The sequence below is a fragment of the Rhinatrema bivittatum genome, chromosome 4 (genome assembly GCF_901001135.1).
Source record: "Rhinatrema bivittatum chromosome 4, aRhiBiv1.1, whole genome shotgun sequence".
NCBI lineage: Eukaryota > Metazoa > Chordata > Amphibia > Gymnophiona > Rhinatrematidae > Rhinatrema > Rhinatrema bivittatum.
In genome coordinates this window covers 160276905-160303645 of record NC_042618.1, presented here as the reverse complement: position 1 = coordinate 160303645, position 26741 = coordinate 160276905, and the positions used below count along the sequence as shown (strand labels likewise).

Here is a 26741-nt window from a genome sequence, read left to right as displayed (position 1 = left end):
TTCTGCTCCATAACAGGGGTGCAGGTTAACTTTATAAAGTTCAAATGTTCCCAAGTAACTGCACCATTGACTTTAGGTTCAAATCACCCCCGCCCCCAATCCCGCTAGAAAACATTCAGGTCAGTGCACATCATCCCATTTGCTGTCTGCAATACATAGGTTCCACTGCATAAATATCATATCACTAAGCTTATGCTCTCTGGACCTTTTGAGCAGCTGCAGTAGAGCTCCTGAATCAGATATGAAAGGATAGCTTTCAGTGTGCTTTGTTTTTAATGTCACAAATCTGTCAACAGCAAATGCATTAAAAAAAAATACACCAGGGCAACATCAGTACAACTTCCATGTTCAGTGAAAGATTTTTTTTTTTAATTTTCTTATTCTTTAACCATCTATTTTGTAAGTTCACTATTAAACTACCAAGAGATTGTGATATACACTGTTATGAAATGGGTAAGAAAAATCCTGGATCCTGCTTGCTTGAGTGAAGACACACAAACCCTTGCTTCTCCCCCCTCCCCCCCAGTCTCTCTCCCTCATCCTCTATATCTTTATTTGCTTCTCCTCCCCTAATCTCATGTACACTGGTAATGGCAGGGAAGAAATGCCACTTTATCTAGAGCACTCTTTTTTTTCTCAGAATAAAGTTTACAATCACATTTTCAATCTTTATTCACCACTCCCACTTCCGGCAAAAGCAGCACAACTTCAACCACTGCTCTTTTCCCATATTACAGTATTTGTTAATTGATTGGCAGATAGTGACAGCAGAGGAAGCTTCAGATAGTGCTTAGTGAGGGGATTTCATAAATGCTACAAATATGGCAAATACCTTAGTCTGGATAGAAGTGAGAGAAAGTAGGCAATACAGACCCTTCTCCCATTAGAAGCTTTTTTTTTTTCCCCCAGTGGAAATATGTATGAAATGTTCAATTATAAGTTTTTCTAAAATGTGTATAAGAGACACCCCAGGAGGTAAATAGGTATTTGGATAAAATGGCTCTCCTGGAGTACAGGTAAAAGTATGTGTGGGGCTGCCATAGTGGGCAAACTTTTACTGCATTAATAAGAGGTGTTCCTATGGTTGTATTTAAGGGCAGGACAGGAAAATAGCACACTTACATGGGATTTCCAAAAGTACTTGTGGCATTTTGCCCCTTCTTGGCCATCAGCACCAATAGCAGGCACAAAGTATACAGTTGCCTTTAAAGTGCCCAATGTGCAACCTGCTCATTTTCCAGTAGAAATAAATTGAATGGTTTCCCTTTGAGACTTGCAGCAATGCATACAAGCTAAATAGGAAGGTTGTTGTTTTTTTTTTTTTTTACTGGGTTGAATAATTTTAGTGTCAGTTTTAGGGAAGTGTAGGGACAGAGAGGGCTGATATATGCAGAATTAATAATTATTTTGATTTTTTAACCTATCCTGTAGGTACAAAAGGAAAAGGTAGGACATCAGGCACAAGGATAAATAAAATAAATAGCCCAGATACTCTGCACCCAATGGGGAGTATTCACGATTGCTCCCTTATTGCTGCTGTAGCACTGCACTCTAGGGGGTGCCACATTGATAGGATGTTGTGACTTTACTGGTACATGACAGAAAGCTGCAGCCAAGGTGTGATGACATCCCTCAACAACTGCACCCAGAGCATAGGTTATCTGCGCACATGGCATAAGTGAATGTGGTTAAGGCTGGGTTTAAATAAAAGGTTCCGGAGGTTTTGGAGGACAGCTTCATTAGCAGTTGTTAGCCAGGCAACAGATCTCCCATAAGGATTTTCTGGGTACTTCAAGTGGCCTGGATTGGCCACTGTCAGAGACAGGATGCTAAGCTTGATGAAGCACTAGTGTGACTCAATGTGGCACTTCTTAACACTGATTCTGCAGCATAATCTAAGAATTTAAGAGCACTTTCTCACCCACCTGAATTAAAACTCCATTCTGACTAGTGCCAGAAAGACCAATAGGGTTTTCCCAGTTTTATTTAGTTCTATCAGGGCCCACAGATTTTGTTATTGTTGATTCCCACGCTACCCCAATTTAATAAAATAAAATAGAATTAAAACAGACAGGCTGCAACCACTGTGACATGAGTAAGCAAGTTGAGCATTAAGGACATATTTCCCACAACTGGAATTAAAATCTTATCTCCACTGATTTCAGAGTTTTAAAAAATGCAGACGAACACTGGATTGTCTACAAAAAGACAGCTAAAACCAGACACAGTCTTCAGCTCCTCTGGGGAAAGTCTCCGTGAGCGAGGTAGTGGCTCAGCATTGTGTTTCATGGCAAGCTGGAAAAGAAGAAAGAAACCAGAGAATAAGTCCTTTAGGCCTCTGAAACACAATAGAATATAGCAAGCTCAAGTATGGGCTGAAACCCAACAGCTGGGAACAATGTGTAAGAGTCAGCTCATCTCCAAATGCATTAGAAAAGCTGGGCGGGAGGTAGTGGTAACACTTAGAGGATGTATTTATTTACTTTTTATTACACTTTTTGAAACTTCAAAGTGGATTACATTCAGGCACTGTAGGAATCCCCAGATCAGGCCGATCCAAGAAGTAGAAGACCTGAGCTGGGTTCAGATCCTGCTGCACAGTGGTGCTGGGCTACCAGGCCAACCCTATTGAGGTACTTATCAAAAATGGAACACCCTCCTATCATAGGCAGAGGAGTAGCCTAAAAAAGGGGTGCTCCAACTGGTCCTAGGAGGCACCCCCAGCCAGTCAGGTTTTCAGGATATTCCTAATGACTGTAGATATTTCCCTACAGTACCAAAGTCACAAGGAGCAGCAATGGGATTTCAACTTTGGTTTTCCTGGTTTGTAGCCTGTTGCTCTAACCACTAGGCTACTCCTCCACTGCACAGGATATCTGCTAACGCTAAAAATCTTTTTGCAGCGATGATCTGGGAATATAGGGTACAACTGCATCAATCTGCCACTGGGACGCAATGGAAAAGCAGAAAAACAATCCATGCATTTTGTTGGTTAAATGAAATAAATTATCTTCATAATAAATAAGAGAAAGCTGCCAACTCTGCTTGCATCCTAGAGAAAGAGAAAATAGTACAGGGCTTACTAAGGAAGGAATGGGCCACCCGCATGAAGATGACATATTTTACCCCTACTTAATATCCCCTCCCAACTTACTGCAGTGATGGTGACCAGCCAGATGGCCATAAGGCAGGGCTGCTTCTAGAACCTTGCAATCATGGGTCCTGCATCCAACCACTAGGTATCACCATCTCTTGATTACAATGCAGTGGTGATAACCAGTTGCTACTCTATAATCATCCTTCAATGGCCATGGGGCTGTGTCACTGCTTCTACAGCAACCCCAGCTCTGGCCAACCCAAGCAGCAGAAGACCTGAGCAGAGTTCAAATCCTGCTGCATGGTGGTGCAGGGTTACCAGGCCAGCCCCATTGAGGTACTTATCTATAAAAAATGGAACACCCTCCTGTCCCAAGCAGAGGAGTAGCCTAGAACAGGGGTGCTCAAACCAGTCCTTCGGCCCCTACCCACCCAGCCAGTCGGGTTTTCAGGATATTCCTAATGACTGTGCATGAGATTTATTTGCATGCAGTACCTCCTGTGATAGCAAAATATTTCTCAAGCATATTCATCAGGGGTATCCTGAAAACCCAACTGGCTTGGGGGGGGGGGGGGAGGCACATAGGATTAGTTTGAGCACCCCTGGCCTAGAAGTTAGAGCAATAGGCTAAGAACCAGGTATATTAGGGTTCAAATCCTACTGCTGCTCCTGGTAGTCTTGGGCAAATCACTTCACCCTCCTTTGCCTCATTTACAAACTTAGGGGTAGATTTTAAAAGGTTGCGCGCAGGCGTACATGTATACGCACTACCTGGCACGCACACATGTACGCCTGATTTTAAAACATGCGTGTGCAGGCCCGCGCGTGTTATAAAATCTGGGGTCGGCGCGTGCAAGGGGGGTGCACAATTGTGCACCTTGTGCGCGCCGAGCCCACTCCGAGCCGTGCTGCCTTCCCCCATTCCCTACACCCCCACCCCACCTTCCCTTCCCTTACCTCTCCCGCCTTTCCCCCCTACCTTTTTTTAGTTCTTTTTTTGTCGCTAAACTTACTTCAGCCCTGGGGTTGAAGTTGGGCCAAGTGCCGGGGCGCGATCACAAGCACAGTGGCAAATGGCCGCTGTGCCTGGAGCCTCTGACCCCATCCCTGGACCGCCCCCGCCCCACCTCCTCCCTGTCCCTTTTTGCAAGCCCCGGGACTTACACGCGTCCTGGGCTTTATGTGCATCGCCGGGCCTTTTTAAAATAGGCCCGGCGCACGTAAGACCGGTTATGCGCATAACCTTTTTAAAATCCGGCCCTTAGGACCCTATTTAAAAAAGCATTTTTCTTATAGACACACAATGGAAGAAAACCTTTAGTAAATAAGCCCTTTAGGGAAAACCTTTAATAAATAAGCCCCTTAGATCATAAGCCCTTTGGGGACAGGGAAATACCTGATTAAAACAGTTTTACTGTTTTAAAAGCAATGAGTGCTAGACAACGGTATTCGTGTATGAAGCCTATATATAGTATAAGTAAGAGTTGTAGCCAAGCAATTTGGCACCTATAGCCAAGTATAAAAGTGCGCCCTTGCCCTGTACAAAAAAATGAGCTTGGAGACACTCTCAATGTTTTTTTTTTTTAACTTAATACATAACACTATTAGTTTATCATTTATAAGTAGGCATAAGTGTGTATGGATGTGACCTTTACCCTTTACTCAACTGATTCGTTATTTATTTACATATTCAATTGGATATACTGCTTGTGATAAAAAAAAAATCTAAGTGGCGCACAATGGTTTCTAGAGTCTCTAGTAATATTTGTAGTATGGCTCTTTCATAGTTGAGTTTCTTGCTATGTGAGTCGAGTGTTAGTGCTAGTTTACCAGGTTTGCTATAAAGGTTCTGAGTGTGCTTTTGGCAGGTTTTTGTGGTACATAATGTTCCTAGTAGTGGAGAGTTTCTTTTGTCGTCAATCAAATCTGGAACCCAATTATTTTAATATAATCAATTCCTATAATTCAATAGACGAGAAAGGCACAACATTATGGCTTAAAAGGCACACACACGTTTTTCAACCCCTACTACTTAACAAGATAGAGATAATTTTTATATTAGAATATGCTGTGGGTGGGTTGTGGATTTTATAATTATTAATACATCTATAGATTCCTACACAGACATTACATGCTAGCAGAGTCCTTCACTGCTGTCACACAAGCAGAACACAGGACAACCTTTACCTAATGCAGAATAAAGGAGCCACAAATTAGAAACAGAATCATGCCAACAAAAACTGAAATGGAAACCCAAGAAACCAGAATCTATGCGAGGTGCAACACAGGAGAGAGAAAACCAGAAACAGAGATGCATTTCCACCTATACTGAGCAAAATACAAAGAGATAAGAAAGGCACATTCCCAAAGCTAACATATTCCTCTCTCTAAAAAAAATGAAAATAAAGTGGGGGGTTTTCTACCTTTTCTTGTGTGGGCATTTTATTTGGTCCTGGTCTCTCTTTTTGGTTTTCTCCTGAGTTCTTTTCAGGATCTCCTTTCCATTATCTATTTCTTCTTTCATCTCCTCTTCCTTTCCTGCATCTGTCTCTGACATTGATCTTCCCCTTTCATCTTTTTTCTCCATTTTTCATTTCTCTACCTTTCTATCCACTCATAACTAAATTTCACCTCTCTTCTTAATCACGCTAGTCCTCCAGTCTTTAGTCTCTCTTTTCATCCCTCCCTTGCCTACCAGCTTTCATCTCCCATTCTTACCCCATCCCATTGCACTGTCTCATGCCTTCCTCAGCCTCCTATTCCATTTTTCACTCACTTCCTAGTCCATTTCTACCCTCTGTACCTGCACCCTCATCCAGCTTCCTCAACCTCCAAACTTCTCACAGCCCCAGTTCCTTCCTTGCCACTCGTTCCCTCCCTGTCCCCTTTCTTCAGTCTCTTACCCCCTACCTAGCCTCCTATTACCCCTCTTGTACCAACTTCCAAGTCCCATTCCTACTCACTCACAGAACCCAACTTCCTTTCCAGTAAGTACTCCAGATCATTCACACCCTCACTCATACCTTCCCTAGCCCATCTAATACACCCCCACTCACAACTAAATGCAGGGGATGCAGAGAGCAGGGGATGCAGAGAGCAGACAGATTCTGTATTGTCTGCTCTCTGCATCCCCCACTCTGAGCTCCAGATTCCCTGCCCTTCTGAACACCCACTTATCCTTAATCGCCAAGTCCCTGCTCCCCATCAGTCACCAAATTCCTGTTCTTTCCTTGTTCTCCCCCAAATCTTCATTCTTTCTTTGCTCTCCCACCCCAATACAAAAGTGTCCCTGCTCTTCTAAATCTCCAAGTAACATCCTTCTCCTGCTCTCCTCCTTTCAGTCCCCATTCTCCCCCTGCCAGTCCCTGTTCTTCCACTGCTGTCCCCCCATCCCCATTGTTTCCCTGCTTTTTCCCATCCCAAAATGACAGGCCCATTCTTCCCCTGCCCGTTCCTTTCTTCCTCTGCTCGCTCCATCCCCAAATGGCAGCTCCCATCTTTCCCTGCTCTCCCCCCACAAGTTCTGTTCTTCCCAGGTTTCATTCTTCCCTTGCTCTCCCCCATCCCCAAGTAACAGCTCTGTTCTTCCCCTGCTCTCCCACCTAGTCCTTCACCTGATCTCCCTCCACTCAAATCGCTGAGCCCACATTCTTCCCACCTAGTACCTGTTTTTTTCCTGCTCACCCCCAAAATCCCCATGTCCTTCTTTATCTTGCTCCCCTATTTCCAAGAAACTTCCTGGCTGGCTGCGTCTGCCCCTTGCACTGTGCCTCTTTCCTCTTTGAGCCTCGTGACTGAAACAGGATCTCAGCTGTTTGAATCATGGGGCTCGGCCTCTACGGAGCCCCATGTGGTTGAAATAACTCCGGTTTGAACTGCACATGCAAACAGCTGATGTTTGAGCCTCACAGGGCTTCGTAGATCCAGAGCCCTGTTGTAATTGCAGAGCACAGGGTTCAACTGCAGGGATTAAAGAAGAAAGAGGCGCTGCCAGACCAGACTGGAGTGTGAAAAGAGCTCATGTTCTTCTTGTGGATCAGGTATTCATGCAGTGGGCTGGTGGTGTCCTTGAGCAAATGTGCCTGTGGCCCAGGTCATATTGGTCATAGGCTGACTATGGCTCTGATATAAGTATTAAGTCTTTACTGTATTTCTGTATGAGAGGAAGTGGGTAGATCTGGATATACATTTGTTATAATTCTACCTCTTGTGACAGAGAAATACCTACTGTAGCTGAATGGAACTTGCTTTGAGCTACCGATTAATAAGGCATGTGCTAAATCTAAATAAATGAATAAAAATATACCATCTGAACTTAATCCACTCCTACATATACAACACCTGACCTTATTTTATAAATTATTTCACATAAACACATGTGCTTTATAAGCTTCTGTATGTTTATCTCACATGTTTTGATTTTGGTCATACTCCTGACTCTGCTGCATAGCAAAGGTTCAGGTTAACTTTACAAAGTCCAGATATTCCCAGGTAACTGCACCACTGACATTACATACAGATCTGTCAATCCTGGGGCTACTGTTACATTTGTACAGTGCTTTGGGTACTCTCATGTCCATAGAGGATGCATATGAAGTTTAAATAAATAAATAAAATACCAATGCACATCGCCGCATTTACTTTCTGTAGTTCACAGGATTCACTACATAAATATCATATCACTATGGTCTCTGGATCTTTTCAGTCAGCTGCTTTAGAGTTCCTGAATTAGGTATAAACATGATTTTCAGTGGACTTTTTTGTTCTTAATTTCACATATTCATCAAAAGCAAATGCACTAAAACAATCCTCCAAGGCAACACCAGTAAAACTGTTATGTTCGGCAACAGAGGTGGCTTTTACATTTTCCTTTTTTTTTTTTTTTTTTTTAAATTTTGTAAGTGCATTATTAGATTGCTAATGGATTGCGGTACATATAGTATTATGAAATGGGTAATAAAAATCCTGGATGTTATTTGGATAAGACTGAGTCAAGATCCATAATGTCTTGAGCCTTCCTTCACTTAATGCATTATGTGATAAATTGTTTGCAGATCACTTTGAAGGTAAGATGGGAGGGCCTTAAAGGAGAAAAAACATCCAGTGTTGTCAGTGGTAGCACAGAAAGGGTATCAGTCAAGGCTCGCCCTTCTTCCCAAGAACTAGGAAGAAGGACTAGGTGGCCGCCTAGAGCACCACAGACTTGGAAACAGATGTCTAATTCTCCATCAGCTCTACTCGGATGTGATCATCAGGTGCAGAGCAAGACACAGGACCATGGGGGATTGTGCTTCCTATTTCCTGCCCGTGTGAGCAGGAAGAGGAAGTGGTGTTCCCCTGGGCTTGAGGGGATGGGAAGGAGGCCCAGTCACTGTGACTGGCAGGAGCAGGAAGCATTGGTATCAACCCCACAAGGATGGAAGAAAGGCCCAGGATTCAGGCTGCAGAGCAGTATGAGCTGGGTGGCGCAATGAAGAAAAGAGCAGCAGCGTTTGAAGGCTACGCAGGGTGAAGGAGCAGAAGCTGTGTTGCTTCCAGGATTTGGCTTGCCCTATGCAGCAGCATTTTAGCATTTTCTGGGTTCTTGTCTAGTATTTCCTGAAGGTAGAGGTTTGCTGGGAGGTAATACTTGAAAGGATCTAAAATGTTTAAGGATGGTCCTTTAGGAAATCCACAGCTTCTTTGACTTTGTCACCAGTACCCAACCTAGCGAGTCTTTATTGTTCATATTCAGAGGCCAGATGCATGCAGCCTTAAGAATCTGTGCCCATCTATAGCCACTGCAGAGTCCCTTGTTGTACTTTCAAATGCATCATTTGCCATGCATATAAGATGCTTTTTGCACTCCTCACTTTGAACCAACAGTGAATGTAATTCTTCCTGAGCCTTTTGAGGAATATAGTCTGTGAATCCCTGTACCCCTTTCCAAGATGGCATAGAAGTGTTGTATAACCTGGCTTCAAGGATATCTACTTGGGTCTTGTCATTGTAAAAGTGGACCTGTCAAGTGAGGTAGTGCTTCATGATATGAACTGATTCTCTTGAGGTCCAAACTATATATATATATATATTTCTTTTTACACATACTGTAAGCTTGAAACTTACAATACCTTATAGAATGTAGATACTGAAGTTAACTAACAGATGTTATTTTCTGAATCCACTGACAACACTTTAGTAGATGAAACAAACTCAATACTTATCTACCATAATACTTAATCTCCAGGCAACTTAATGTTTGCTCTCTGCTGATTTCCATATATACTGAAAAGTACTATAGTATTCACACTTTTCAATACCATGTTCAGTCTTTCAGAATAAAGAGTCCAACTATGCTTTGTTAGAGATTTGTTCCAGTTAAGGGAATTCCTTCTAAAGTAAAAGCAAGCCAGGGAGGATTTCCTCTATGCAATAATAAAACTGCACTGGTTTCATTAACAAGGTAAAACAAAGCTGTAAGCAGTCAGCAACTCATCTCATATAGAAACAGGAAGCAAGTACAAGAGCATGTAGAGCAGTACAGAAGCCCTAGTAGATGGAAACTGTTCAGTAGGTAACTCAATACAGTCTAGCATAGTGATATGGAACGTGTTTCCAACATGTTTGAGTATCATAACTTCTCTGGAACTTAAACATACTCTATAAAGAGCTGGCTTCACAACAGACAGCAGCTTCTACATATTCTTCTTTCACTCCCAACAGATTCCTCTTAGAAAAAATATCTGTGGAAGTGTCCAGTTTCCATATTTCTTTTTTTTTGTGGGAGGGAAAGAATGTAGAGGCTCTCTAAGTCTTCACTAAATGGCCTTAGACCAGTCCTGGGGTTATAAAGTTAGGGGGCATACCAATCTGAACAGCACAACCACTGAGGCTTGCTGGAATGGAGAGCTCGTGGATGCATAAGGGAAGGAGAATAGAGAGATTGGTGTGGCAGTTTGCTTTTTGTTGGGCCTCCACTCCCCCTAACTGGAAAGTTCTGCCTCAAGTCTAGATTTTGTGAACAGTCTGAAATCTTTTTGAAATTTTGGCTTTTGGTCTCTGAGAACCCCTAGTCCTGGCCAGAGGAGAGACAGTGGTGACTTGCCTCATTAGAACATGAGAGTTTTACCTAATTTGATTTTGTGAAGGATCCTATTTTTAGTATTTTTCCCGCATTAGGGCAGGACGATTTGAAGCTACCCTTCCTGCCCAGAGGTTTAGGAACGTGAAGAACTATTTTCTCAGCCTTGCACTTTTCACCCAGAGAGGTCCAGCAGCAGATTGGAGAATAGGTGTAAGAAGTTTAGGAGACATCTGGAGACAACCAATACAGTTTTCACCCCTGGTACATGACAGAGACTGGTTTGTGGAACAACTGGAGACCCTCTGGACCTCAGATATTGTTTGGGGAAAGTTTTCACCCACCTGGAACACTTATCCCTCCATTCCCTGGAGGGTAAGAATCTCTCAGGATCCAGTCTGAGGGACATTTCTACAGTGGGACACATCCTGTATGGAAACAAGTTCTTCATGGACATTGATCATTTTGACATATCAAAGTAAACTTTTAATTTGGAACACCCACCAGAGTGTCCAGCCTGTTTTTTCAGTGTACTGGTTCCGAAGAGCAGCTAGTAACCCATAGGGAAGGGATTCCACTAACATGTCTTGGGTCTTGAAGGACAACCTTCCTTCCATTAGGAAAGAACCCACACCCTGGGGCAAAAGGCCTGGTGACTGTGAAACTGGAATTTAGTCCAGTATTTGACTGTGGCCCCAGCAATGATCAGCAAACACCCTGAATTAGTGTTACACAAACAACAGATGTTATAGTTGGTCCATGCAAGTCTGGAAGGATGCTATGTGAGATGACAGCATAGCATTCTGAAAACGCTTCCTCCCAAAACAATCTCTCAGTTCATGGGGGAACTAAAACATGTGTCCTAGGCTTCTTGGAATGCTTAAGAGTGGATTCAACTGTTGGTGCAACAGATGGGATTGGTTGAATCCTTCAGCCACAGGGAAATGCCTGCTTATTTATCTGGAGCACAGAGTTTGGGTCTCCCATATTCTCCTGCATACATCATTGTAGATTTTATTTATTTATTAACTTTTATATACCGACATTCGTGGGTACATCATGCCGGTTTACAATATAACTGTAAATAATATAATATAATATAATATAGATGGGTTGGACACGCACTGCCACAAAATCTTTCAAGACATTCAGGTATTTGAGGAGACCAAAAAGGATGGTTGTGGACTCTCATTCAAACTGCAAATCAATTGGGATGCACTTGGCCATTTCTTGTACAGATTTTGTGAAAAAGAGATCTTCAAGTAGAGACCTGCTCCTTCCCTATGGTGAACAGTTTGAAGGTAGATCAGATGAGAATTCCTTAGATGCATACAGGGATCTCCATGAATATGCAGAGTCACACTCAAATTATACTGGAGATAACTTCTAAGGGTGTGCTAATCTGTGAGTTGACCACCTTTCTATGCTCAAGATAAACACTTGGGACCTCAGAACTAGGCGCTGCCTATGATCTGGAGAGGCTTCATTTTCAGAGACCATCTGGCTTTGACTGTGTGCTTGGCAAGGATATCAACCCTTGATGTCTGAAGATTAATTTTGATGAAGAGACCTTTGGTGCAACAGGAGAGGGAATAGTTGTTGGATTACTGGACAATCCAAGAAAAATTTAAACATTTGATGCTGCCTGCTTAACATTCTTCATGGGCTAAGTGACTGCAACTGCTGTTTGCCTCTGGAATTCTTTCTGCAAGGATTTTTGAGCTAAGGAGTCAAAGAACATCAGGAGGAGGACTGAACATCTGTGGGATATCCTGAGAGTGGCTGGAAGCATAAAGCTGAATCTCCGGAGACTGTCATGGAGACTGTGTCAGATGGAAGGTAGATATTTCCTTAACATGCAGCTGCTTCAGGGTCAGAGAGCACGATTCAGAATTCCTCTGTTCTCAGAGATGTGTGCTGAAGGAGAGCTGCATCAATGGACCTTCTCCTACAATGAACCCTCCTGTTTGTCCTGAGTCCTGTGCCTGAGTGCTTGGAATCAGATGCTAAATTTTGAACAGATCATGATTTACCCAGACAAAATTTAGCTGGAAAGCAGGGAGAAATGTTTAAATCTGTGGTTTTGTCTGGGTAACAGAGTTATCCAGACAAACCATTTGAATATTGACCTTTCAGCTTTTTTTCAATATCAGCTCCTATGAGACTCAGCTAAATGTACTGATAATTAGAGTCAGACATCAAAGCCTAAACAATGAACACCAAGTTTAGGGAAATATTTGGTGAGCTGATAGGAATGCGTGCAGAATCCCACAGGCATTCTGCCCTAAGGACAGCAATATGCTACCATCCTCCAGGAATAGGCACAGTTCTTGAACCCAGTTCTTGTTTGGCAGTGCAGAGCACTAGCCCTAACATCATCAATCAGACTTATGTTTTTAATCTTTTCAGCCTCCCTCGACAGCTATCCACCTCACCAAAAAAAAAAAAAAGTCTCACCTTGTGTGCAGTTTCTGCAAACTGTTGCGCACTGTTCATCATTTCTGCTGTCTTTTCTTCTGCCCGACCTAAATTTTCTCCACGTTCATTGAGAGCTTGGCTGGCCTTCTGCACTGCGCTGGTGACACTGTCTGCTGCTGAGTGAAGGATGCTGTTTCCTGCAAATCAAACAATGCAGCATATCATAAGCTAAGAGACCATCAGTTTTTTTATAATCACAATCTAGCATACTAAGGCACCTGTACACAGGAACCAGACCACAAAAGTAACAGAACGATTTGGACTGGGAGTTAAAAAATTGGTGTTTTCCTAGAGAAACCAGATTTCTAAAAATCCTGTGTTATTCCATGCTTAGTCCAAATTCAACTGAACAGTTGGGATTTAGGGTTTAGGAATTAATGTATCTGATGTTTGCTATAAATATTTCAATTATTTACTTTTTAAAAATCTTTTTCCCTAACATTTTAGGTTTAGAGTGATTTTTTTTTAATTTCGCCCAGTTTCACTTGTCAACATGTGATGGGCACAAAGGTAGATAATATTTTCACTATGGGAGTCGGATTTATCAGTAAAATTAATGGGGAAATAACATACAAATAACATTTAATGACAATTGAAGTAAATCATATACAATACTGTGCAATTAAAACTATTACTCTGAAATTTTTCTATCAAAGACCAAAGACTGGAAAAAAGGGGGAAGACAAAATCATCCTGATAACATATTGAGGGATAATTAAAGCACTGTTTGCCGTAATATATGTCACTTGTACAAGGGTACCTCAAAGTTAAAAGAACATCAAAGATATTAAGGAAGATCAAAACATTAGGCTTAAGCGTGCTTTGTTAATGAAGGAAGATCTTAAATTTAAATGTTCCACAAATTTAATAGCACATCAGAAGTATAAAAATGAAAGTGATATGAAGAAAACAAAAATGAGAAACATCAAAACTAAAAGTTTAAAGAGAATCCAAAGCAAGTTTGATGGAACATGGAGAAGAGTGTAAGTGTAGTTAATACACCAAACAAAATTGAAAAAGAACATTTCTAGAGAAATATTTAAATATGAAGATCCTTTAGAGCATAATAAAGAAGCAGAATAGTTACACAGGAGAATAAGGAAAAGGCAAACATATAACACTTCTCCACCCAGATTTAGTAAACTGCAAAAATCAATTAATGATAGCCAGAAGTATCATAACTATGGTTAATAGGAAGAGTATTACTCCTCCCAACGGGAGACCTAAATGACTACCTCCAAGCTACTGATAACCTGCCTATCTATAAGTTAATGGAGATCAATATTCAAAGCTATTTAGATGGATAGCTTACAAGTTATCCTTCTAAATGGCACATCTTTGAATACTGAGCTCACTTATCTGGCTATATTTTAGCTGATTAAGTCATTATCCAGCTAAAATCCAGCCAGATAAAAAAAAGAGTCATTTCTGGGAGTTTAGTTATCGGGCTAACGTAGCCGAATTTCAGTTTTATCCGGCTAAGCTATCCTTGTGTGGTCGGATAACTAGCTACTTAACCAGATATCTTCAAAGATATCCAGTTAAATGGCACTGAACAAAAAAAAAAATTTAAAAGGGCCAGCCCCCGATTCTCTCCCTTCCCCAACCCCTCAAATGTATAAATGGCCCTGTGAGGCTGTACACTACCCACTCCCAAACTGATCCAAAATTAAATTAGCATATTCTGGGCCCGCAGGTTGTCCCTTTCCCTGATTCTCTTAATATATTTAAAATATTACTGCTCCTGGACTCTCTCTCTGCCCCCTCCCCCCGCAGTGGTAATGCTTCAATCTGAAAGAAGCAGCATTAGAAGCAGGTAAGTTTATTCCTTGCTCTCTGCAGTGTCCTTTTTTTTTTGGGGGGGGGGGAGGCTGGAAAGGCTCTGGGGAGGGGAAGAACTGGCCCAGGGTTGGGGGGTTCCAGGGGCACCTGGATTTATAATATATTAAGAGAACTGGGGAAATGGCAGAAGGGCTTGACCTGCAGACCCTAGAACATGCTAATTTAATTTTGGAAGTCTGGCAGGTGGGGATGGGGGTGTTTAGCCCTACAGGGTCATATATAAAATTTGGAGGGAAAGGGGGGAAGGAGAGATTTGGGCACTGGCCCCTTTACTCCTTATTACAATAGTGAACAGTTTACAATCTAGATGGTAAAACATGAAAGAGGGCATTTAGCTATATGATTAGAGGAACAGGGTGGATTAAATTGGTCATTTACGGTAGTAGAAGGAATGGAATATAAAAGGGAGTCAGGATAAGAGAAAGATACATTAGTGCAGTTGTATTGGGACAGGAAGAATCAAGTGCCATAGGAGAGACAGTCACTTAGTAAGAAAGTTTGGCAATGGCTAATGTTACAGTCTCATGATCAAGTTCCAGTAGTCAAGGGATAAAGGAGTTTTCTTTATTAATTTCGTCGTAGCTTTGTTACAGTTTTAGCCATGGAATTAGGGGAAGGACTAGTTGAATAATCACATTCTTTTCCTGAAGGTAAAGTAGGAAGACTCTTGGTAGTATCTTGTTCTAAAATTTAGGGGCAAAACAACTGAATGCTAGAAGTCTAGTATAGGTTAATCTATATAATCTTATGTGGGTCCGTTACAGGTTCAGACCGTGCACACTGGTATCCTGCCCAGGGGCTCTGACCTGGGGGACTAATTTGAGCAATAGGAGGGGACCTGGGGGAGTTTATTTGAGCAATAGGAGGATAGAACAAATAAAATCAGATCCAATAGAAGAAGTAATGGTAGATAATAACAATTGCTACATAAATATAAAAATCTCACATTTCCAAAGGATCAGCCGTACTATCACGTCCAGGGCTCGCTCTCTCTCTCTCACTGTCTCCCCTTATACACTACAAACGCTTGTGAAAGCAACAGCTTCCCTCCGAGTTCTTATCAGATTTCAGATACAGTTGTGCGGCCTTCATTCTCTCTCTCAGGCTTTAGTATAAGTTAATTACTTGCTTTCTCATCATAGACTTCAGTGGAATAATTAAACAAACACTCTTGCCTGTTCGTAAACATTTCACAGTGCAAGACAATAAACAGGAGTTCACTCAGAGGTTGGCCTGTGGCCTTCAAACTAGTCTGTGCCTGGATGAAAACTCTGAATCCATTGGCTAACCTCTATATACATCCTTAACAAAAAGTAACAAAAAATGACTCCAACAGGGTGTAGGAGAACAGAAGCTGAGAGAGTTAATCAGGTACTGATGATGCACCTGAAGACAGAGTTTTGAGTTCAATTCTGTTTTCAACTGGGAGCCAATGTAACTGACTAGGCCTTATGTGGTCAGATGCTTTGGCACCTATTAAAATTCTGGTAGTTGTACTTTCTAGAAGTTAGAGATGTTCGAGGTTGTGTTGTGAGATTCAATGCAGTAGGGAATTGCAATAGTCAGGCTGGTGATTAAAGCATTTATCACAACGGCCAAGTTGAATTTATAAAAAAAAAGTTGCAAACTTGGCAAATATAGTGCAGGTGCATAAAACAGGTCCTTACCAACTTTGAGAAACGGGTTTCTATTGTAATATTTTTGTCGAGACTTCATACTGAATCTTTTGGTTTTAAGAAAGTAACTGACAGGGAGGGCAGAGATAATAAGGTGTATCCTTGTTGGCTTAGCCAAAGGAGGTCCAATTTGGAGAGATTGACTGAGTTTATGGTTGTAGAACCATTGGGCCACTGTTGAAGGATGGTGATTAAGATGTGTGACGGATGAAGTTTGGTCTGAACCTACTTTACTGCAGAGTTGGATGTTATCAGCAAAAAGGTGGCGCTCAATGTTGAAGGACTGAATGAGGTCACAGATCAGATGAATATAAAGGTTGAAGAGAATTTGTGATAGCACTGATCCCTGAGGTACACCACAGGTGAGGATGATTTGTTGACCTCTGCTATGGACTGGATTCTGTTACCCAGGAAAGATTCAATTCATCAAGGATTTTGCCTTTAAAGCCAATGTTACTTAACTGTTGCTACAAAAGCTGATGATAGACAGTGTCAAAAGCAGAGAAGAAATTTAGTGGGAATGGCTCCCTTAGTTGAAATTCTTGTGGATACCGTTAGTTATGACTAAAGGTTTGAATTCTGTTTCGTGGCCTTTTCTGAACCCAAACTGGTGAGGAAAAAGGATGTTGCCTTCTACATAGAATTTTGTGTACAGCTTGTAAGTCACTAATGCCTCTTCTGGCAGAAAAGACTGCAATAAAGGGTGCCTTCCTTCCAAGTTAAATAATTGAGATGATGAGTATTTATGGATTCAAAGGGTGATCTCATTAGCTGATTAAGGACCATATTGATATCTCATAAAAATACATGTGATTTCATGGGAGGCTTAAGTTACAGTAGGCCTTCCATAGAATATTAGAGTGTGTGAAAAAAATTGAATTTTCATCCTCTTGATTTTGGTAATTGGTTATTGCACTAAAACAAATTCTCACTGAATTCATTTTCAAACCAGATAAAGATAGATGGAGAAGATAGTCTAGTAACTTTGGTGGAGGTTAAGCAAAATCCTTGTCTGTACCCAATGGTATATTATGATGTAGAGGTATAAAACAATTCCTAACACATATAATATGCACGAAAACAGAAAGGAATTAATTTTAATACATTCAAATTATATTAAAATATTTATTTTAAAGCATGTTATGAAATTAAATCCAAAACATGTGCTAAACAATATAAAGAATCTATACACTGTATGCATTACATATTGCCTTACTGCCATATCTTAAATCACATATTAATACATCTTAAATAAATGTACATTTTACATATATATTAATATAAAATTCATATAAATCTCATATTTCCCTTCATTCACACTCTGCTAAAAATAGCCAGCTATTTACATCTACAAAAATGAAAACAACTCCCTAATGTTTCCATTATCGCATATGTAAAACTATTTATACAGAGACCGCTGGTATTACCCTAAGAGGCCCTATTGTTTCACCTGTGTGGCTTCTTCAGGGGAAGAATAGTTAAGCAATGTGTGGATTTATCGGATACATATAGTGATTGCTGCACGAATAAGGAGTGAAGAATTAAGGCATATTCAAGTATCCTGCAACAAATATAGTGATATGTGAGGAGTGAATCATTTCAGCAAACAAGATTGGTTGATCCAATGAATATTTTTCAGAAAAACAATGAATCGAGATCCCCCTGAAGAAGCCACACAGGTGAAACAATAGGGCCCATTGGTGTAATACCAATGGTCTCTGTATATATGGGTTTACATATGTGATAAGAACATAAGAAATTGCCATGCTGGGACAGACCAACGGTCCATCAAGCCCAACATCCTGTTTCCAACAGAGGACAAACCAGGCCACAAGTACCTGGCAAGTACCCAAACACCAAGAAGATACCATGCTACTGATGCAATTAATAGTAGTGGCTACTCCCTAAGTAAACTTGATTAATAGCAGTTAATGGACTTCTCCAAGAACTTATCCAAACCTTTTTTGAACCCAGCTACACTAACCACATCCTCTGGCAACAAATTCCAGAGCTTTATTGTGTGTTGAGTGAAAAATAATTTTTTCCGATTAGTCTTAAATGTGCTACTTGCTAACTTCATGGAATATCCCATAGTCCTTCTATTATCTGAAAGTGTAAATAACCGATTCACATCTACTCGTTCAAACTTCTCATGATCTTAAAGACCTCTATCATATCCCCCCTTAGTCATCTCTTCTCCAAGCTGAACAGCCCTAACCTGTTCAGCCTTTCCTCATAGGGGAGCTGTTCCATCCCCTTTATCATTTTGGTTGCCCTTCTCTGTACCTTCTCCAACGCAACTATCTTTTTTTTTAGATGCGGCGACCAGAATTGTACACAATATTCAAGGTGCAATCTCATCATGGAGATATACAGAGGCATTATGACATTTTCCATTTTATTAACCATTCCCTTCCTAATAATTCCTAACATTCTGTTTGCTTTTTTGACTGCTGCAGCCACTGAGCCGACGATTTCAAAGTATTATCCACTATAATGCCTAGATCTTTTTCCTGGGTGGTAGCTCCTAATATGGAACCTAACATCGTGTAACTACAGAAAGGGCTATTTTTCCCTATATGCAATATCTTGCACATCCACATTAAATTTCATCTGCCATTTGGATGCCCAATCTTCCAGTTTCACAAGGTCCTCCTGTAACGTATCACAATCCACTTGTGATTTAACTACAATGAATAATTTAGAATCATCCACAAATTTGATAACCTCACTCATCATATTCCTTTCCAGATCATTTATAAATATATTGAAAAGCACTGGTCCAAGTACAGATCCCTGAGGCACTCCACTGTTTACCCTTTTCCACTGAGAAAATTGAACATTTAATCCTACTCTCTGTCTCCTGTCTTTTAACCAGTTTGTAATCCACGAAGGGACATCACCACCTATCCCATGACTTTTTAGTTTTCTTAGTGTTATGATCTCTGCCCGCGGGTTTCCCCATGAGCAGGCTCCTCACCTCGCTTCTGCTGCCTCTTCCATTGCGGCACGCCGCAGTTGTCTGGCCTCCCACGCGATCGGAACCGTGGACTTTGTTTTCCCTTGTGGCCTGGAGGCCGCGCATCCTGCCCTGCTTTGGCGCGGCGTGGAGCCGCTGATGTTTGCCATCTCGGCGGGAGCCACCGCCAACGTCCGGTCATCTTCGGGTGGCTGGAGGCCGCAGCCCCGAGCTGGATTGGTGGCTGGAGCCGCCCTCGGGGTCTCCTGCAGCGGCACGAGCCACTGCCATCATCGGGGCCTGCGTCCAGGCCCAGCCCTGCTGCTTCTGACGTTGACATCGGTGCAGGATCGCTGTCCACGGTCCTGCACAGCTTCCTGCTTCCCTCTAGGCGCGCGGCCGCGCCTCTCTGTTACATTTAAAGGGCCCACTACCGGATACGCCTTGGGCGCCACCTTTGTGACTGTTTCCTGTGCTAGCCCTATAAAAGGGCTGTTTCTGCATTTCCTCCTTGCCTCGGAGTTACTTCGTCTCTGGAAGCTCCTGCTGTCCAGCGCTCCGACAGGTCCTTGTCTTTTCCGTGGAGCTCCTCGTCTCGTCTTCATTGCCTGAGGTCCCTGTCCAGGTGTCCTCATGTCCTATCTCCTGATGTTCCAGCCCTCCTTGGTGTTCGTTCTTGCTCTGGAGCCTTCTGTTCTGCCGGCCGTGGATCTCCAGGTGACACTTCTCCGTCTTAGGAGATGCCGGCAGTGGACTGGTATCCTGTGCTCCTGAGCCGTCTTGTCCTGCCAGCCGTTGTGGTGCTCCGGATGACATCGGCTTCGTCGTCGAAGTCCCACCTCGACTGGATCCTCTCCTCCGCTCGTCCCGCTCTCCTCGTGGTCCGTGACCAGCCTCCTTGGGCTGTGTAGGGCGCGCAGTGGGACAGGGTGGTCCACCCGTGAAGGTGGGCTGTGTAGGGTGCCCTGAGAGACAGTGCCAATGTCTTCCTTTCCAGCTTCTCGTCTGGACTTCTTCAAGTTCTTCGTGTCATCTCTGATGCCGTTGCATCAGCCTTGGTGTCATGTCTGCTCATCATCCTCGGTGACATGTCTTCATATCAGCCTTGGTGTCATGTCTTTGTGTCAAGGCCTCCGTTTGCCCTCATCCTCAGGTCAGCCTGCTGCCCCATGCTGATCCAAGCGGCAGGTCCGAAATGGCTTGGAACGGTCGGAGGACCGTTCTCCTACCAACATCATCATGTTGTTGGCTCTGGGAGCTTGCAGGCCTGGCAGAGGGTAAGACTGTGTTCTGCCATGCTGGGACAAATCGCCAACCCTAGGTTCGGTCCTGGATCCGTCTGGGGTTGGGCTGAGGCCCAAGGGCACACTAAAACACCCGTTCTGTAACATTTAGAAGCCTCTCATGAGGGACTTTGTCAAATGCCTTCTGAAAATCCAAATACACTACATCTACCGGTTCACCTTTATCCACATATTTATTAACCCCTTCAAAAAAATGAAGATTTGTCAGGCAAGACTTACCTTAGGTAAATCCATGTTGACTATGTTCCATTAAACCATATATTTTTTTGATCTTTAGAATAGTTTCCATTATTTTTCCCGGCACTGAAGTCCGGCTCACTGGTCTATAGTTTCCAGGATTGCCCCGGAGCCCTTTTTAAAATATTCGGGTTACATTGGCCACCCTTCAGTCTTCAGATACAATGGATGATTTTAATGATAGGTTACAAATTTTAACTAACAGATCAGAAATTTCATTTTTTAGTTCCTTCCATACCCTAGGATGCATACCATCCAGTCCAGGTGATTTGCTACTCTTTAGTTTGTGATTCTGGCCTACCACATCTTCCAGGTTCACAGTGATTTCGTTCACTCGTCTGACTCATCACCCTTGAAAACCATCTCCAGAACGGGTATCTCCCCAACATCCTCATTAGTAAACACAGAAGCAAAGAATTAATTTAGACTTTCTGCAATGGCCTTATTTTCTGTAAGAGCCCCTTTAACCCCTCGGTAATCTAACGGTCCAACCGATTCCCTCACAGGTTTCTTGCTTCGGATATATTTTTAAAAGTTTTTATTACGAGTTTTTGCTTCTACGGTCAACTTCATTTCAAATTCTCTCTTCGCCTGTCTTATCAATGTTTTACACTTAACTTGATATTGCTTATGCTTTATCTTGTTTTCTTCACATGTATCCTTATTCCAATTTCTGAAAGATTTTTTTTTGGCTAAAATAGCCTCTTTCACCTCACCTTTTAACCATGCTGGTAATCATTTTGCCTTCCTTCCACCTTTCTTAATGCATGGAATACATCTGGACTGCGCGTCTAGGATTGTATTTTTAAACAATGTTCATGCCTGTTGAACACTTTTAACCTTTGCAGCTGCACCTTTCAAGTTTTTTCTATTTTCCTCATTTTATCAAATTTTCCCTTTTGAAAATTTAGTGTTAGAACTGTAGATTTACTTATTGTCCCCCTTCCAGTTATTAGTTTAAATTTGATCATGTTATGATCACTATTGCCAAGTGGCTCCACCACAGTTACCTTTCTCACCAAATCCTGCATTCCACTAAGAATTAAATCTAAAATAGCTCGCTCTCTCATTGGTTCCAGAAACAATAGCTCCATGAAGCAGTCTACATCCAGGAACTTTATGTCTCTTGCAAGTCCTGATGTTACATTTTCCTAGTCAATATTGGGGTAATTGAAATCTAAACAGAGGTTGCTCTATCTGTTGTACAATTAAATAACTTCAAAAGATACGTTGTATCACAATGTTTATATTTGACTGTTATCAATGTTTAAGCTATAATATTTTTGCATCACAAATGTGATGCAAATATAAACATTGTGATACAACGTATCTTTTGAAGGTAATTGAAATCTCCCATTATTATTGCACTGCCAAATTGGTTAGTTTCCCTGATTTCTCTTAGCATTTCATCAGCTGTCTGACCATTCTGTCCAGGTGGATGGTAGTATACTCCTATCACTATACTCTTACCCAACACACATGGGATTTCTATCCATATAGTGGAAACACTGGGGAGTTGATTTTCATTTTTATAGATGTTAATAGCTGGTTATTTTTAGCGGAATGTGTGTGAATGAAGGGAAATATAAAATGTATATGAATTTTATGTTGTGAATATATATATGTAAAATGTACATTCATTTAAGATGTGTTAATATGTGATTTAAGATATGGCAATATGTAATGCATAATGTATAGATTAAAACAAAAGCAAGACCGATGCCTTGGAAAGAGAATTTATTGAATACAATAATGCCTGACTCTGGCCGAGTTTCACCTTTCTGGCTGCATCAGCGGCTTATGATTGCATACTTTACAAATATGTCAACAACCACATTTGTTTAAAGGTGTGAATCTCAGCTGCTTAGAATGATTACAATATTAATTTGAAAAACACATTAAACCCGTGTCCTGATAATTAATCAAAGGTTTCCAAAATGTTGGTTCTCCAGAATTTTAAAGTGGCTCTATACATCTGATATATTACAAGATCCCTTCAGACTCTCTGGTTCCTTGGGTGCTAGGGTTCCTCCTGAGCTTCTGACTTGATGGCACACTAGTAAGTAGATTCACCAAGCCTTCATAATACTGGTAAAAGGAGAAATCTTGTATTCCTTGTGTTTCTGGTGGTAAAGTTAACTGGGGAAAGTTTTTGCTTTGGGTTTGTTACTAGCTCAGAGGAAACCATTCTGAAAGAATCAGAACTGTGGAGGAATTCATCTGGAGGAGGGGATCCCATCAAAGGACACTAAAGGAAGGAAACTAAAAGATACAATGTAAAGAGTGGGAAGTTTTAAAGATACAATTTATGATCGGTGGAGGATTGAACTGACTTCAGTTTGATAACTGTGGATAATTAAGGTGAGCTAGTTGGGCGTTATTGTATTCAACAAATTCTCTTTCCAAGGCATCGGTCTTGCTTTTGTTTTTTTCAAATCTGTAGCTACTTTAGACCGACTTCCGTTTTGTTTTTTGGGTCCTAGTGATTAGATTATTCATGTATTGTTTAACACTTTTTTTTATTTAATATCATACAGTGCTTTAAAATAAATACTTTGTTGTTTAATTTGATTGTGTTAAATTGAAATTCCTTTCTGTTTTTGTGCATCCTTGTCTGTCTACCATTTGGTAAACCTCTTCCATTTAAAAATATAAAATATTCTGGCTGATGGTTTCCTTGTTGCAAACTGCACCTGAGAAACGTTGTCTGAATAGCTGAAAGCAACAACTACCCTTCACACAGGGCACATCCATATATAGGCCTAATGAATGTCAGACCAGTAAACAAAAAATACTAAAAAATTCAGGATAATATATAATTTTATTTATTTAGCATGTTTTATAATCCACTATCTCCAGAACAAGATCTTAGTACATAGTACAATATACCATACATAAACAAAACAATGATAAAATAGTTAAAACAAACGTAATACAGAATAAACATCAGTTACAAACAGTATTAAAAAAAGAAAGCCTTAACTTGCTTCTTAAAATTTTAATGTCTGTAAGGCCCCGCAAGTCTAGATATCCTACAGATAAACATGGGGGTTGATGCAATATAGTGCATTGAACCGAGCGCACTGTTAACCTGCAGTCGGACGTGGGTAGAATAGGCGTTAATCAATCCCCTAATGCAATAAGGGGATTAGTGTATATTCAACGTGTGTTCAATGTGGAGTGAATGTAATAGCGCTCTTCACATGCAAATGCATGTAAATGAGGCTATTAGGCATTCACTCCTGATGCAAAAAAAAAAATGTGCATCTTGGACGCACATTTAACTGTCATCTATTAATGCCTGCCAGAGCAGATATTAATAGATGTGCGCATCGAAAAATAAAGAAATTAAACTAAAAAAAAAATTGAAAATCGGACCTATCATGAAAACAGACGCCGATAAAATCGGCGTTGGTTTTCAGCAGCGAATGGTAGTCACAAAAACCAACACCGGGTTTATTGGCGTTGGTTTTTGTGGCTGTCCGCTGGTAAGGTAAACAGACACTGATAAACTCGGTGTCGGTTTCCCTTACTGAGTATGCCGGTCATGAAAACCGATTGGGTTCACATTAGCAAGGATACGCTAGCGTCACGCAAGTGCCCCTAGCACCTCCTTGCTAACACAACCCCCTAATTTTAATATTGCATGCTGCCCCCCCCCCCCCCCTTAGGGGCGCCATGCGCACGTTAAGAGAGAGGGCGCTGACTGTTCAGCGCCCGCTTTCTAAGCGACTTTATTGCATCGGCCCCATGGCTAGATGAGACAGGTAAAGTCTCACTAAATGAACTATGCCCAAAAGGTTTTTGCCATTAATTACAAAACCAGACCTGGAGGAAAAGCGATTTTATGCTTAAACACTATCTAGACACACTAAATCCCACTGCTGCTGGTACTGGAATCAGAATGCCTACTACTAGTGCAACTAAGGGATGTAAATCCAATAGGGTTATCATCCTCCTCAAAACAACATCTCATCCACGCACAGACTGCTAGAACTGATCACAAAATTTGTGATCATGGGCAACTTTAATTTACACACACATAATCGATCATCGCACATGGCTGACATCCTAGCCACCATGACTACACTAGGGCTCACCCAGGCTGTTAAATTTTCCATAAAAAAAGGGTCATATTCCAGACCTTATTTTCCATATGGGTATAGAAAACCAAGATGTTCAAAGCAAGTGGCATGAACATAACATCACTCATGGACTGATCACTCACTAATTAAATCCTTTCTGCACAGTAACTGTAAACAAGTAGACATGGCTAGGGCCTGGAAAGCAGGCCTACTTCCTACAGATCTAAAAAAAGCAGTAATGCAGCCACTAATAAAAAAAGACAAAGCTAGATTCAGACAAACCTGAAAACCACTGCTCGGTGTCCAAAATTCCTTTCCTAGGAAATTAATAGAACAATTAGTAAGAGCAGAACTAAACAACTGGATAGCAGAGAAAAATTGATTGGAATCGTATCAATCTGGATTCAGAAAATGCCTCAGAAATGGAAACAGTCCTAGTTACCCTGCTGGATGATCTTCTGAGATATCGGGATAGAAGCCAGGCAGTAGTACTGTGCTATTGGATTTCTCTGCAGCTTTTGACACCATAGATCATAATTTCTTGCTATTCCTAATTAACAGAAGCTTGTCTAAATGGAAAGGCAATATGCATGCAAATTTATTTTGTGCATATTCATTACAATTATCCTGAAAACCTGACTGAAATGTGGCCTTTGAGGACCAGAGTTGGACACGCCTGCTCTTGAGTGTGTGTTAATCTTGAGTTGGATTTCAGTGTGTGAGGTAGCGTGTGTGTGTGTGTGTGTGTGTGTGTGTGCAGCTGTTGTGAAGGGAGTGAAACACAGAGAATCTGCAGGAAGGATAGCTGGAGAGGGGGAGCCATGCTCCTGGTGGGGCTCTCAGCTTCTGGAAGGAGTATGCTACTTCACCTATCAGCGTTTCCAGTCAGTGAGTACATAGAACAATGAGTAAAAGGAGATCTTCCTAACATGAGCACTTTAGGGATAAAGTGAGACCCTACTATTTGGTTCCTCTGGAAAAGAAAGAAGGTACTGTCTGGTGAATGACATAATAAATGACAGCCTGCACCGCTGGAGGCATACAGCACTATTTATACTAAACCGCTTACAAGATATAGTAAAATGATTAAAAAATGAGCATAGATTTAACCATAAGTATCCTACGATTACAATTTAAAAAATATCAATTTTTGTACATACTTATAGTCCGCAGATTCTAATCCAATTGTCTATTGTGGATTACATAATGAACATCCATAATTGTACATCAACAAATTCACAACAGACATGACAAATATATAATCAATAAGAATAAACTTTAAAAATGAAATTAAAAACCCATATATAATCAGTATATACCTGTTTAAAAAATAAAGCCATTAGCTTTTTCCTAAAATGCAAATAGTCTTGCTCTTCCGATAAAACACATGGAAAAATATTCCAGGATACTAGGCCCACAAATGAAAAGGCTCTACATCTAGTCTCTTGCAACTTATAGTCATGCAAGAAGGGAAGCTGATGCTTTGGAACATAATGGATAAACAACTTTTTAAGACAAAGAAATGTAATTGTAAAGTGTTTTATAATAAGTAGTTTAAAAAAGAGCTCTTTTTTTGTATTGGAAGCCAGTGTATACAATAACCGATAGCAAGGCACTTTTTATACACAATGAACTCTGCTTCACTAACATTGTAAGTGACCCAGTTGAATATAGAATTTAAAAGTATGAAAACTTAAATATGCAAAAATAAATAAGGGGATATTTTGAGTCAGGACACTGTGTAAAGTGCAACACCATATAATATGGCATACATTAAAGGATTCTGAAGAACTGCCAAAGCATGCAAGTGCCTTTGACACATCTAGGACATGCATCAAAATCCTTCAATGCACAACCTGCCACGTTATTGCCTACACAGAAAATTGTTTATCAGCTTCCAATGTCTTCACAGTATTGCTTGCAAAGCTGGGAGCTGGGGTAGATCTATACTGCAGAAACAAACATGCTTATTACACAGAAAACACAGACACATGCAAGTAAAG

At 41.2% G+C, this 26741-nt stretch overlaps 1 protein-coding gene across 2 annotated transcripts in view; it reads right to left on the bottom strand.

Annotated features, from left to right (window-relative positions):
• Nucleotides 1-254: 254 nt before the first annotated feature.
• The window catches only part of STXBP6 (syntaxin binding protein 6), a 281082-nt gene continuing 254595 nt past the window's right edge, over nt 255-26741 (bottom strand). For both annotated transcript variants that reach the window (XM_029599020.1, XM_029599021.1), the window contains exons 5-6: nt 12615-12772; nt 255-2295 (exon numbers count right to left, since the gene is read on the bottom strand). In XM_029599020.1, coding sequence (XP_029454880.1) covers nt 2170-2295; nt 12615-12772 — 284 coding nt within the window. In that variant the 3' untranslated portion in view covers nt 255-2169. The remainder of the gene's footprint in view (nt 2296-12614; nt 12773-26741) is intronic.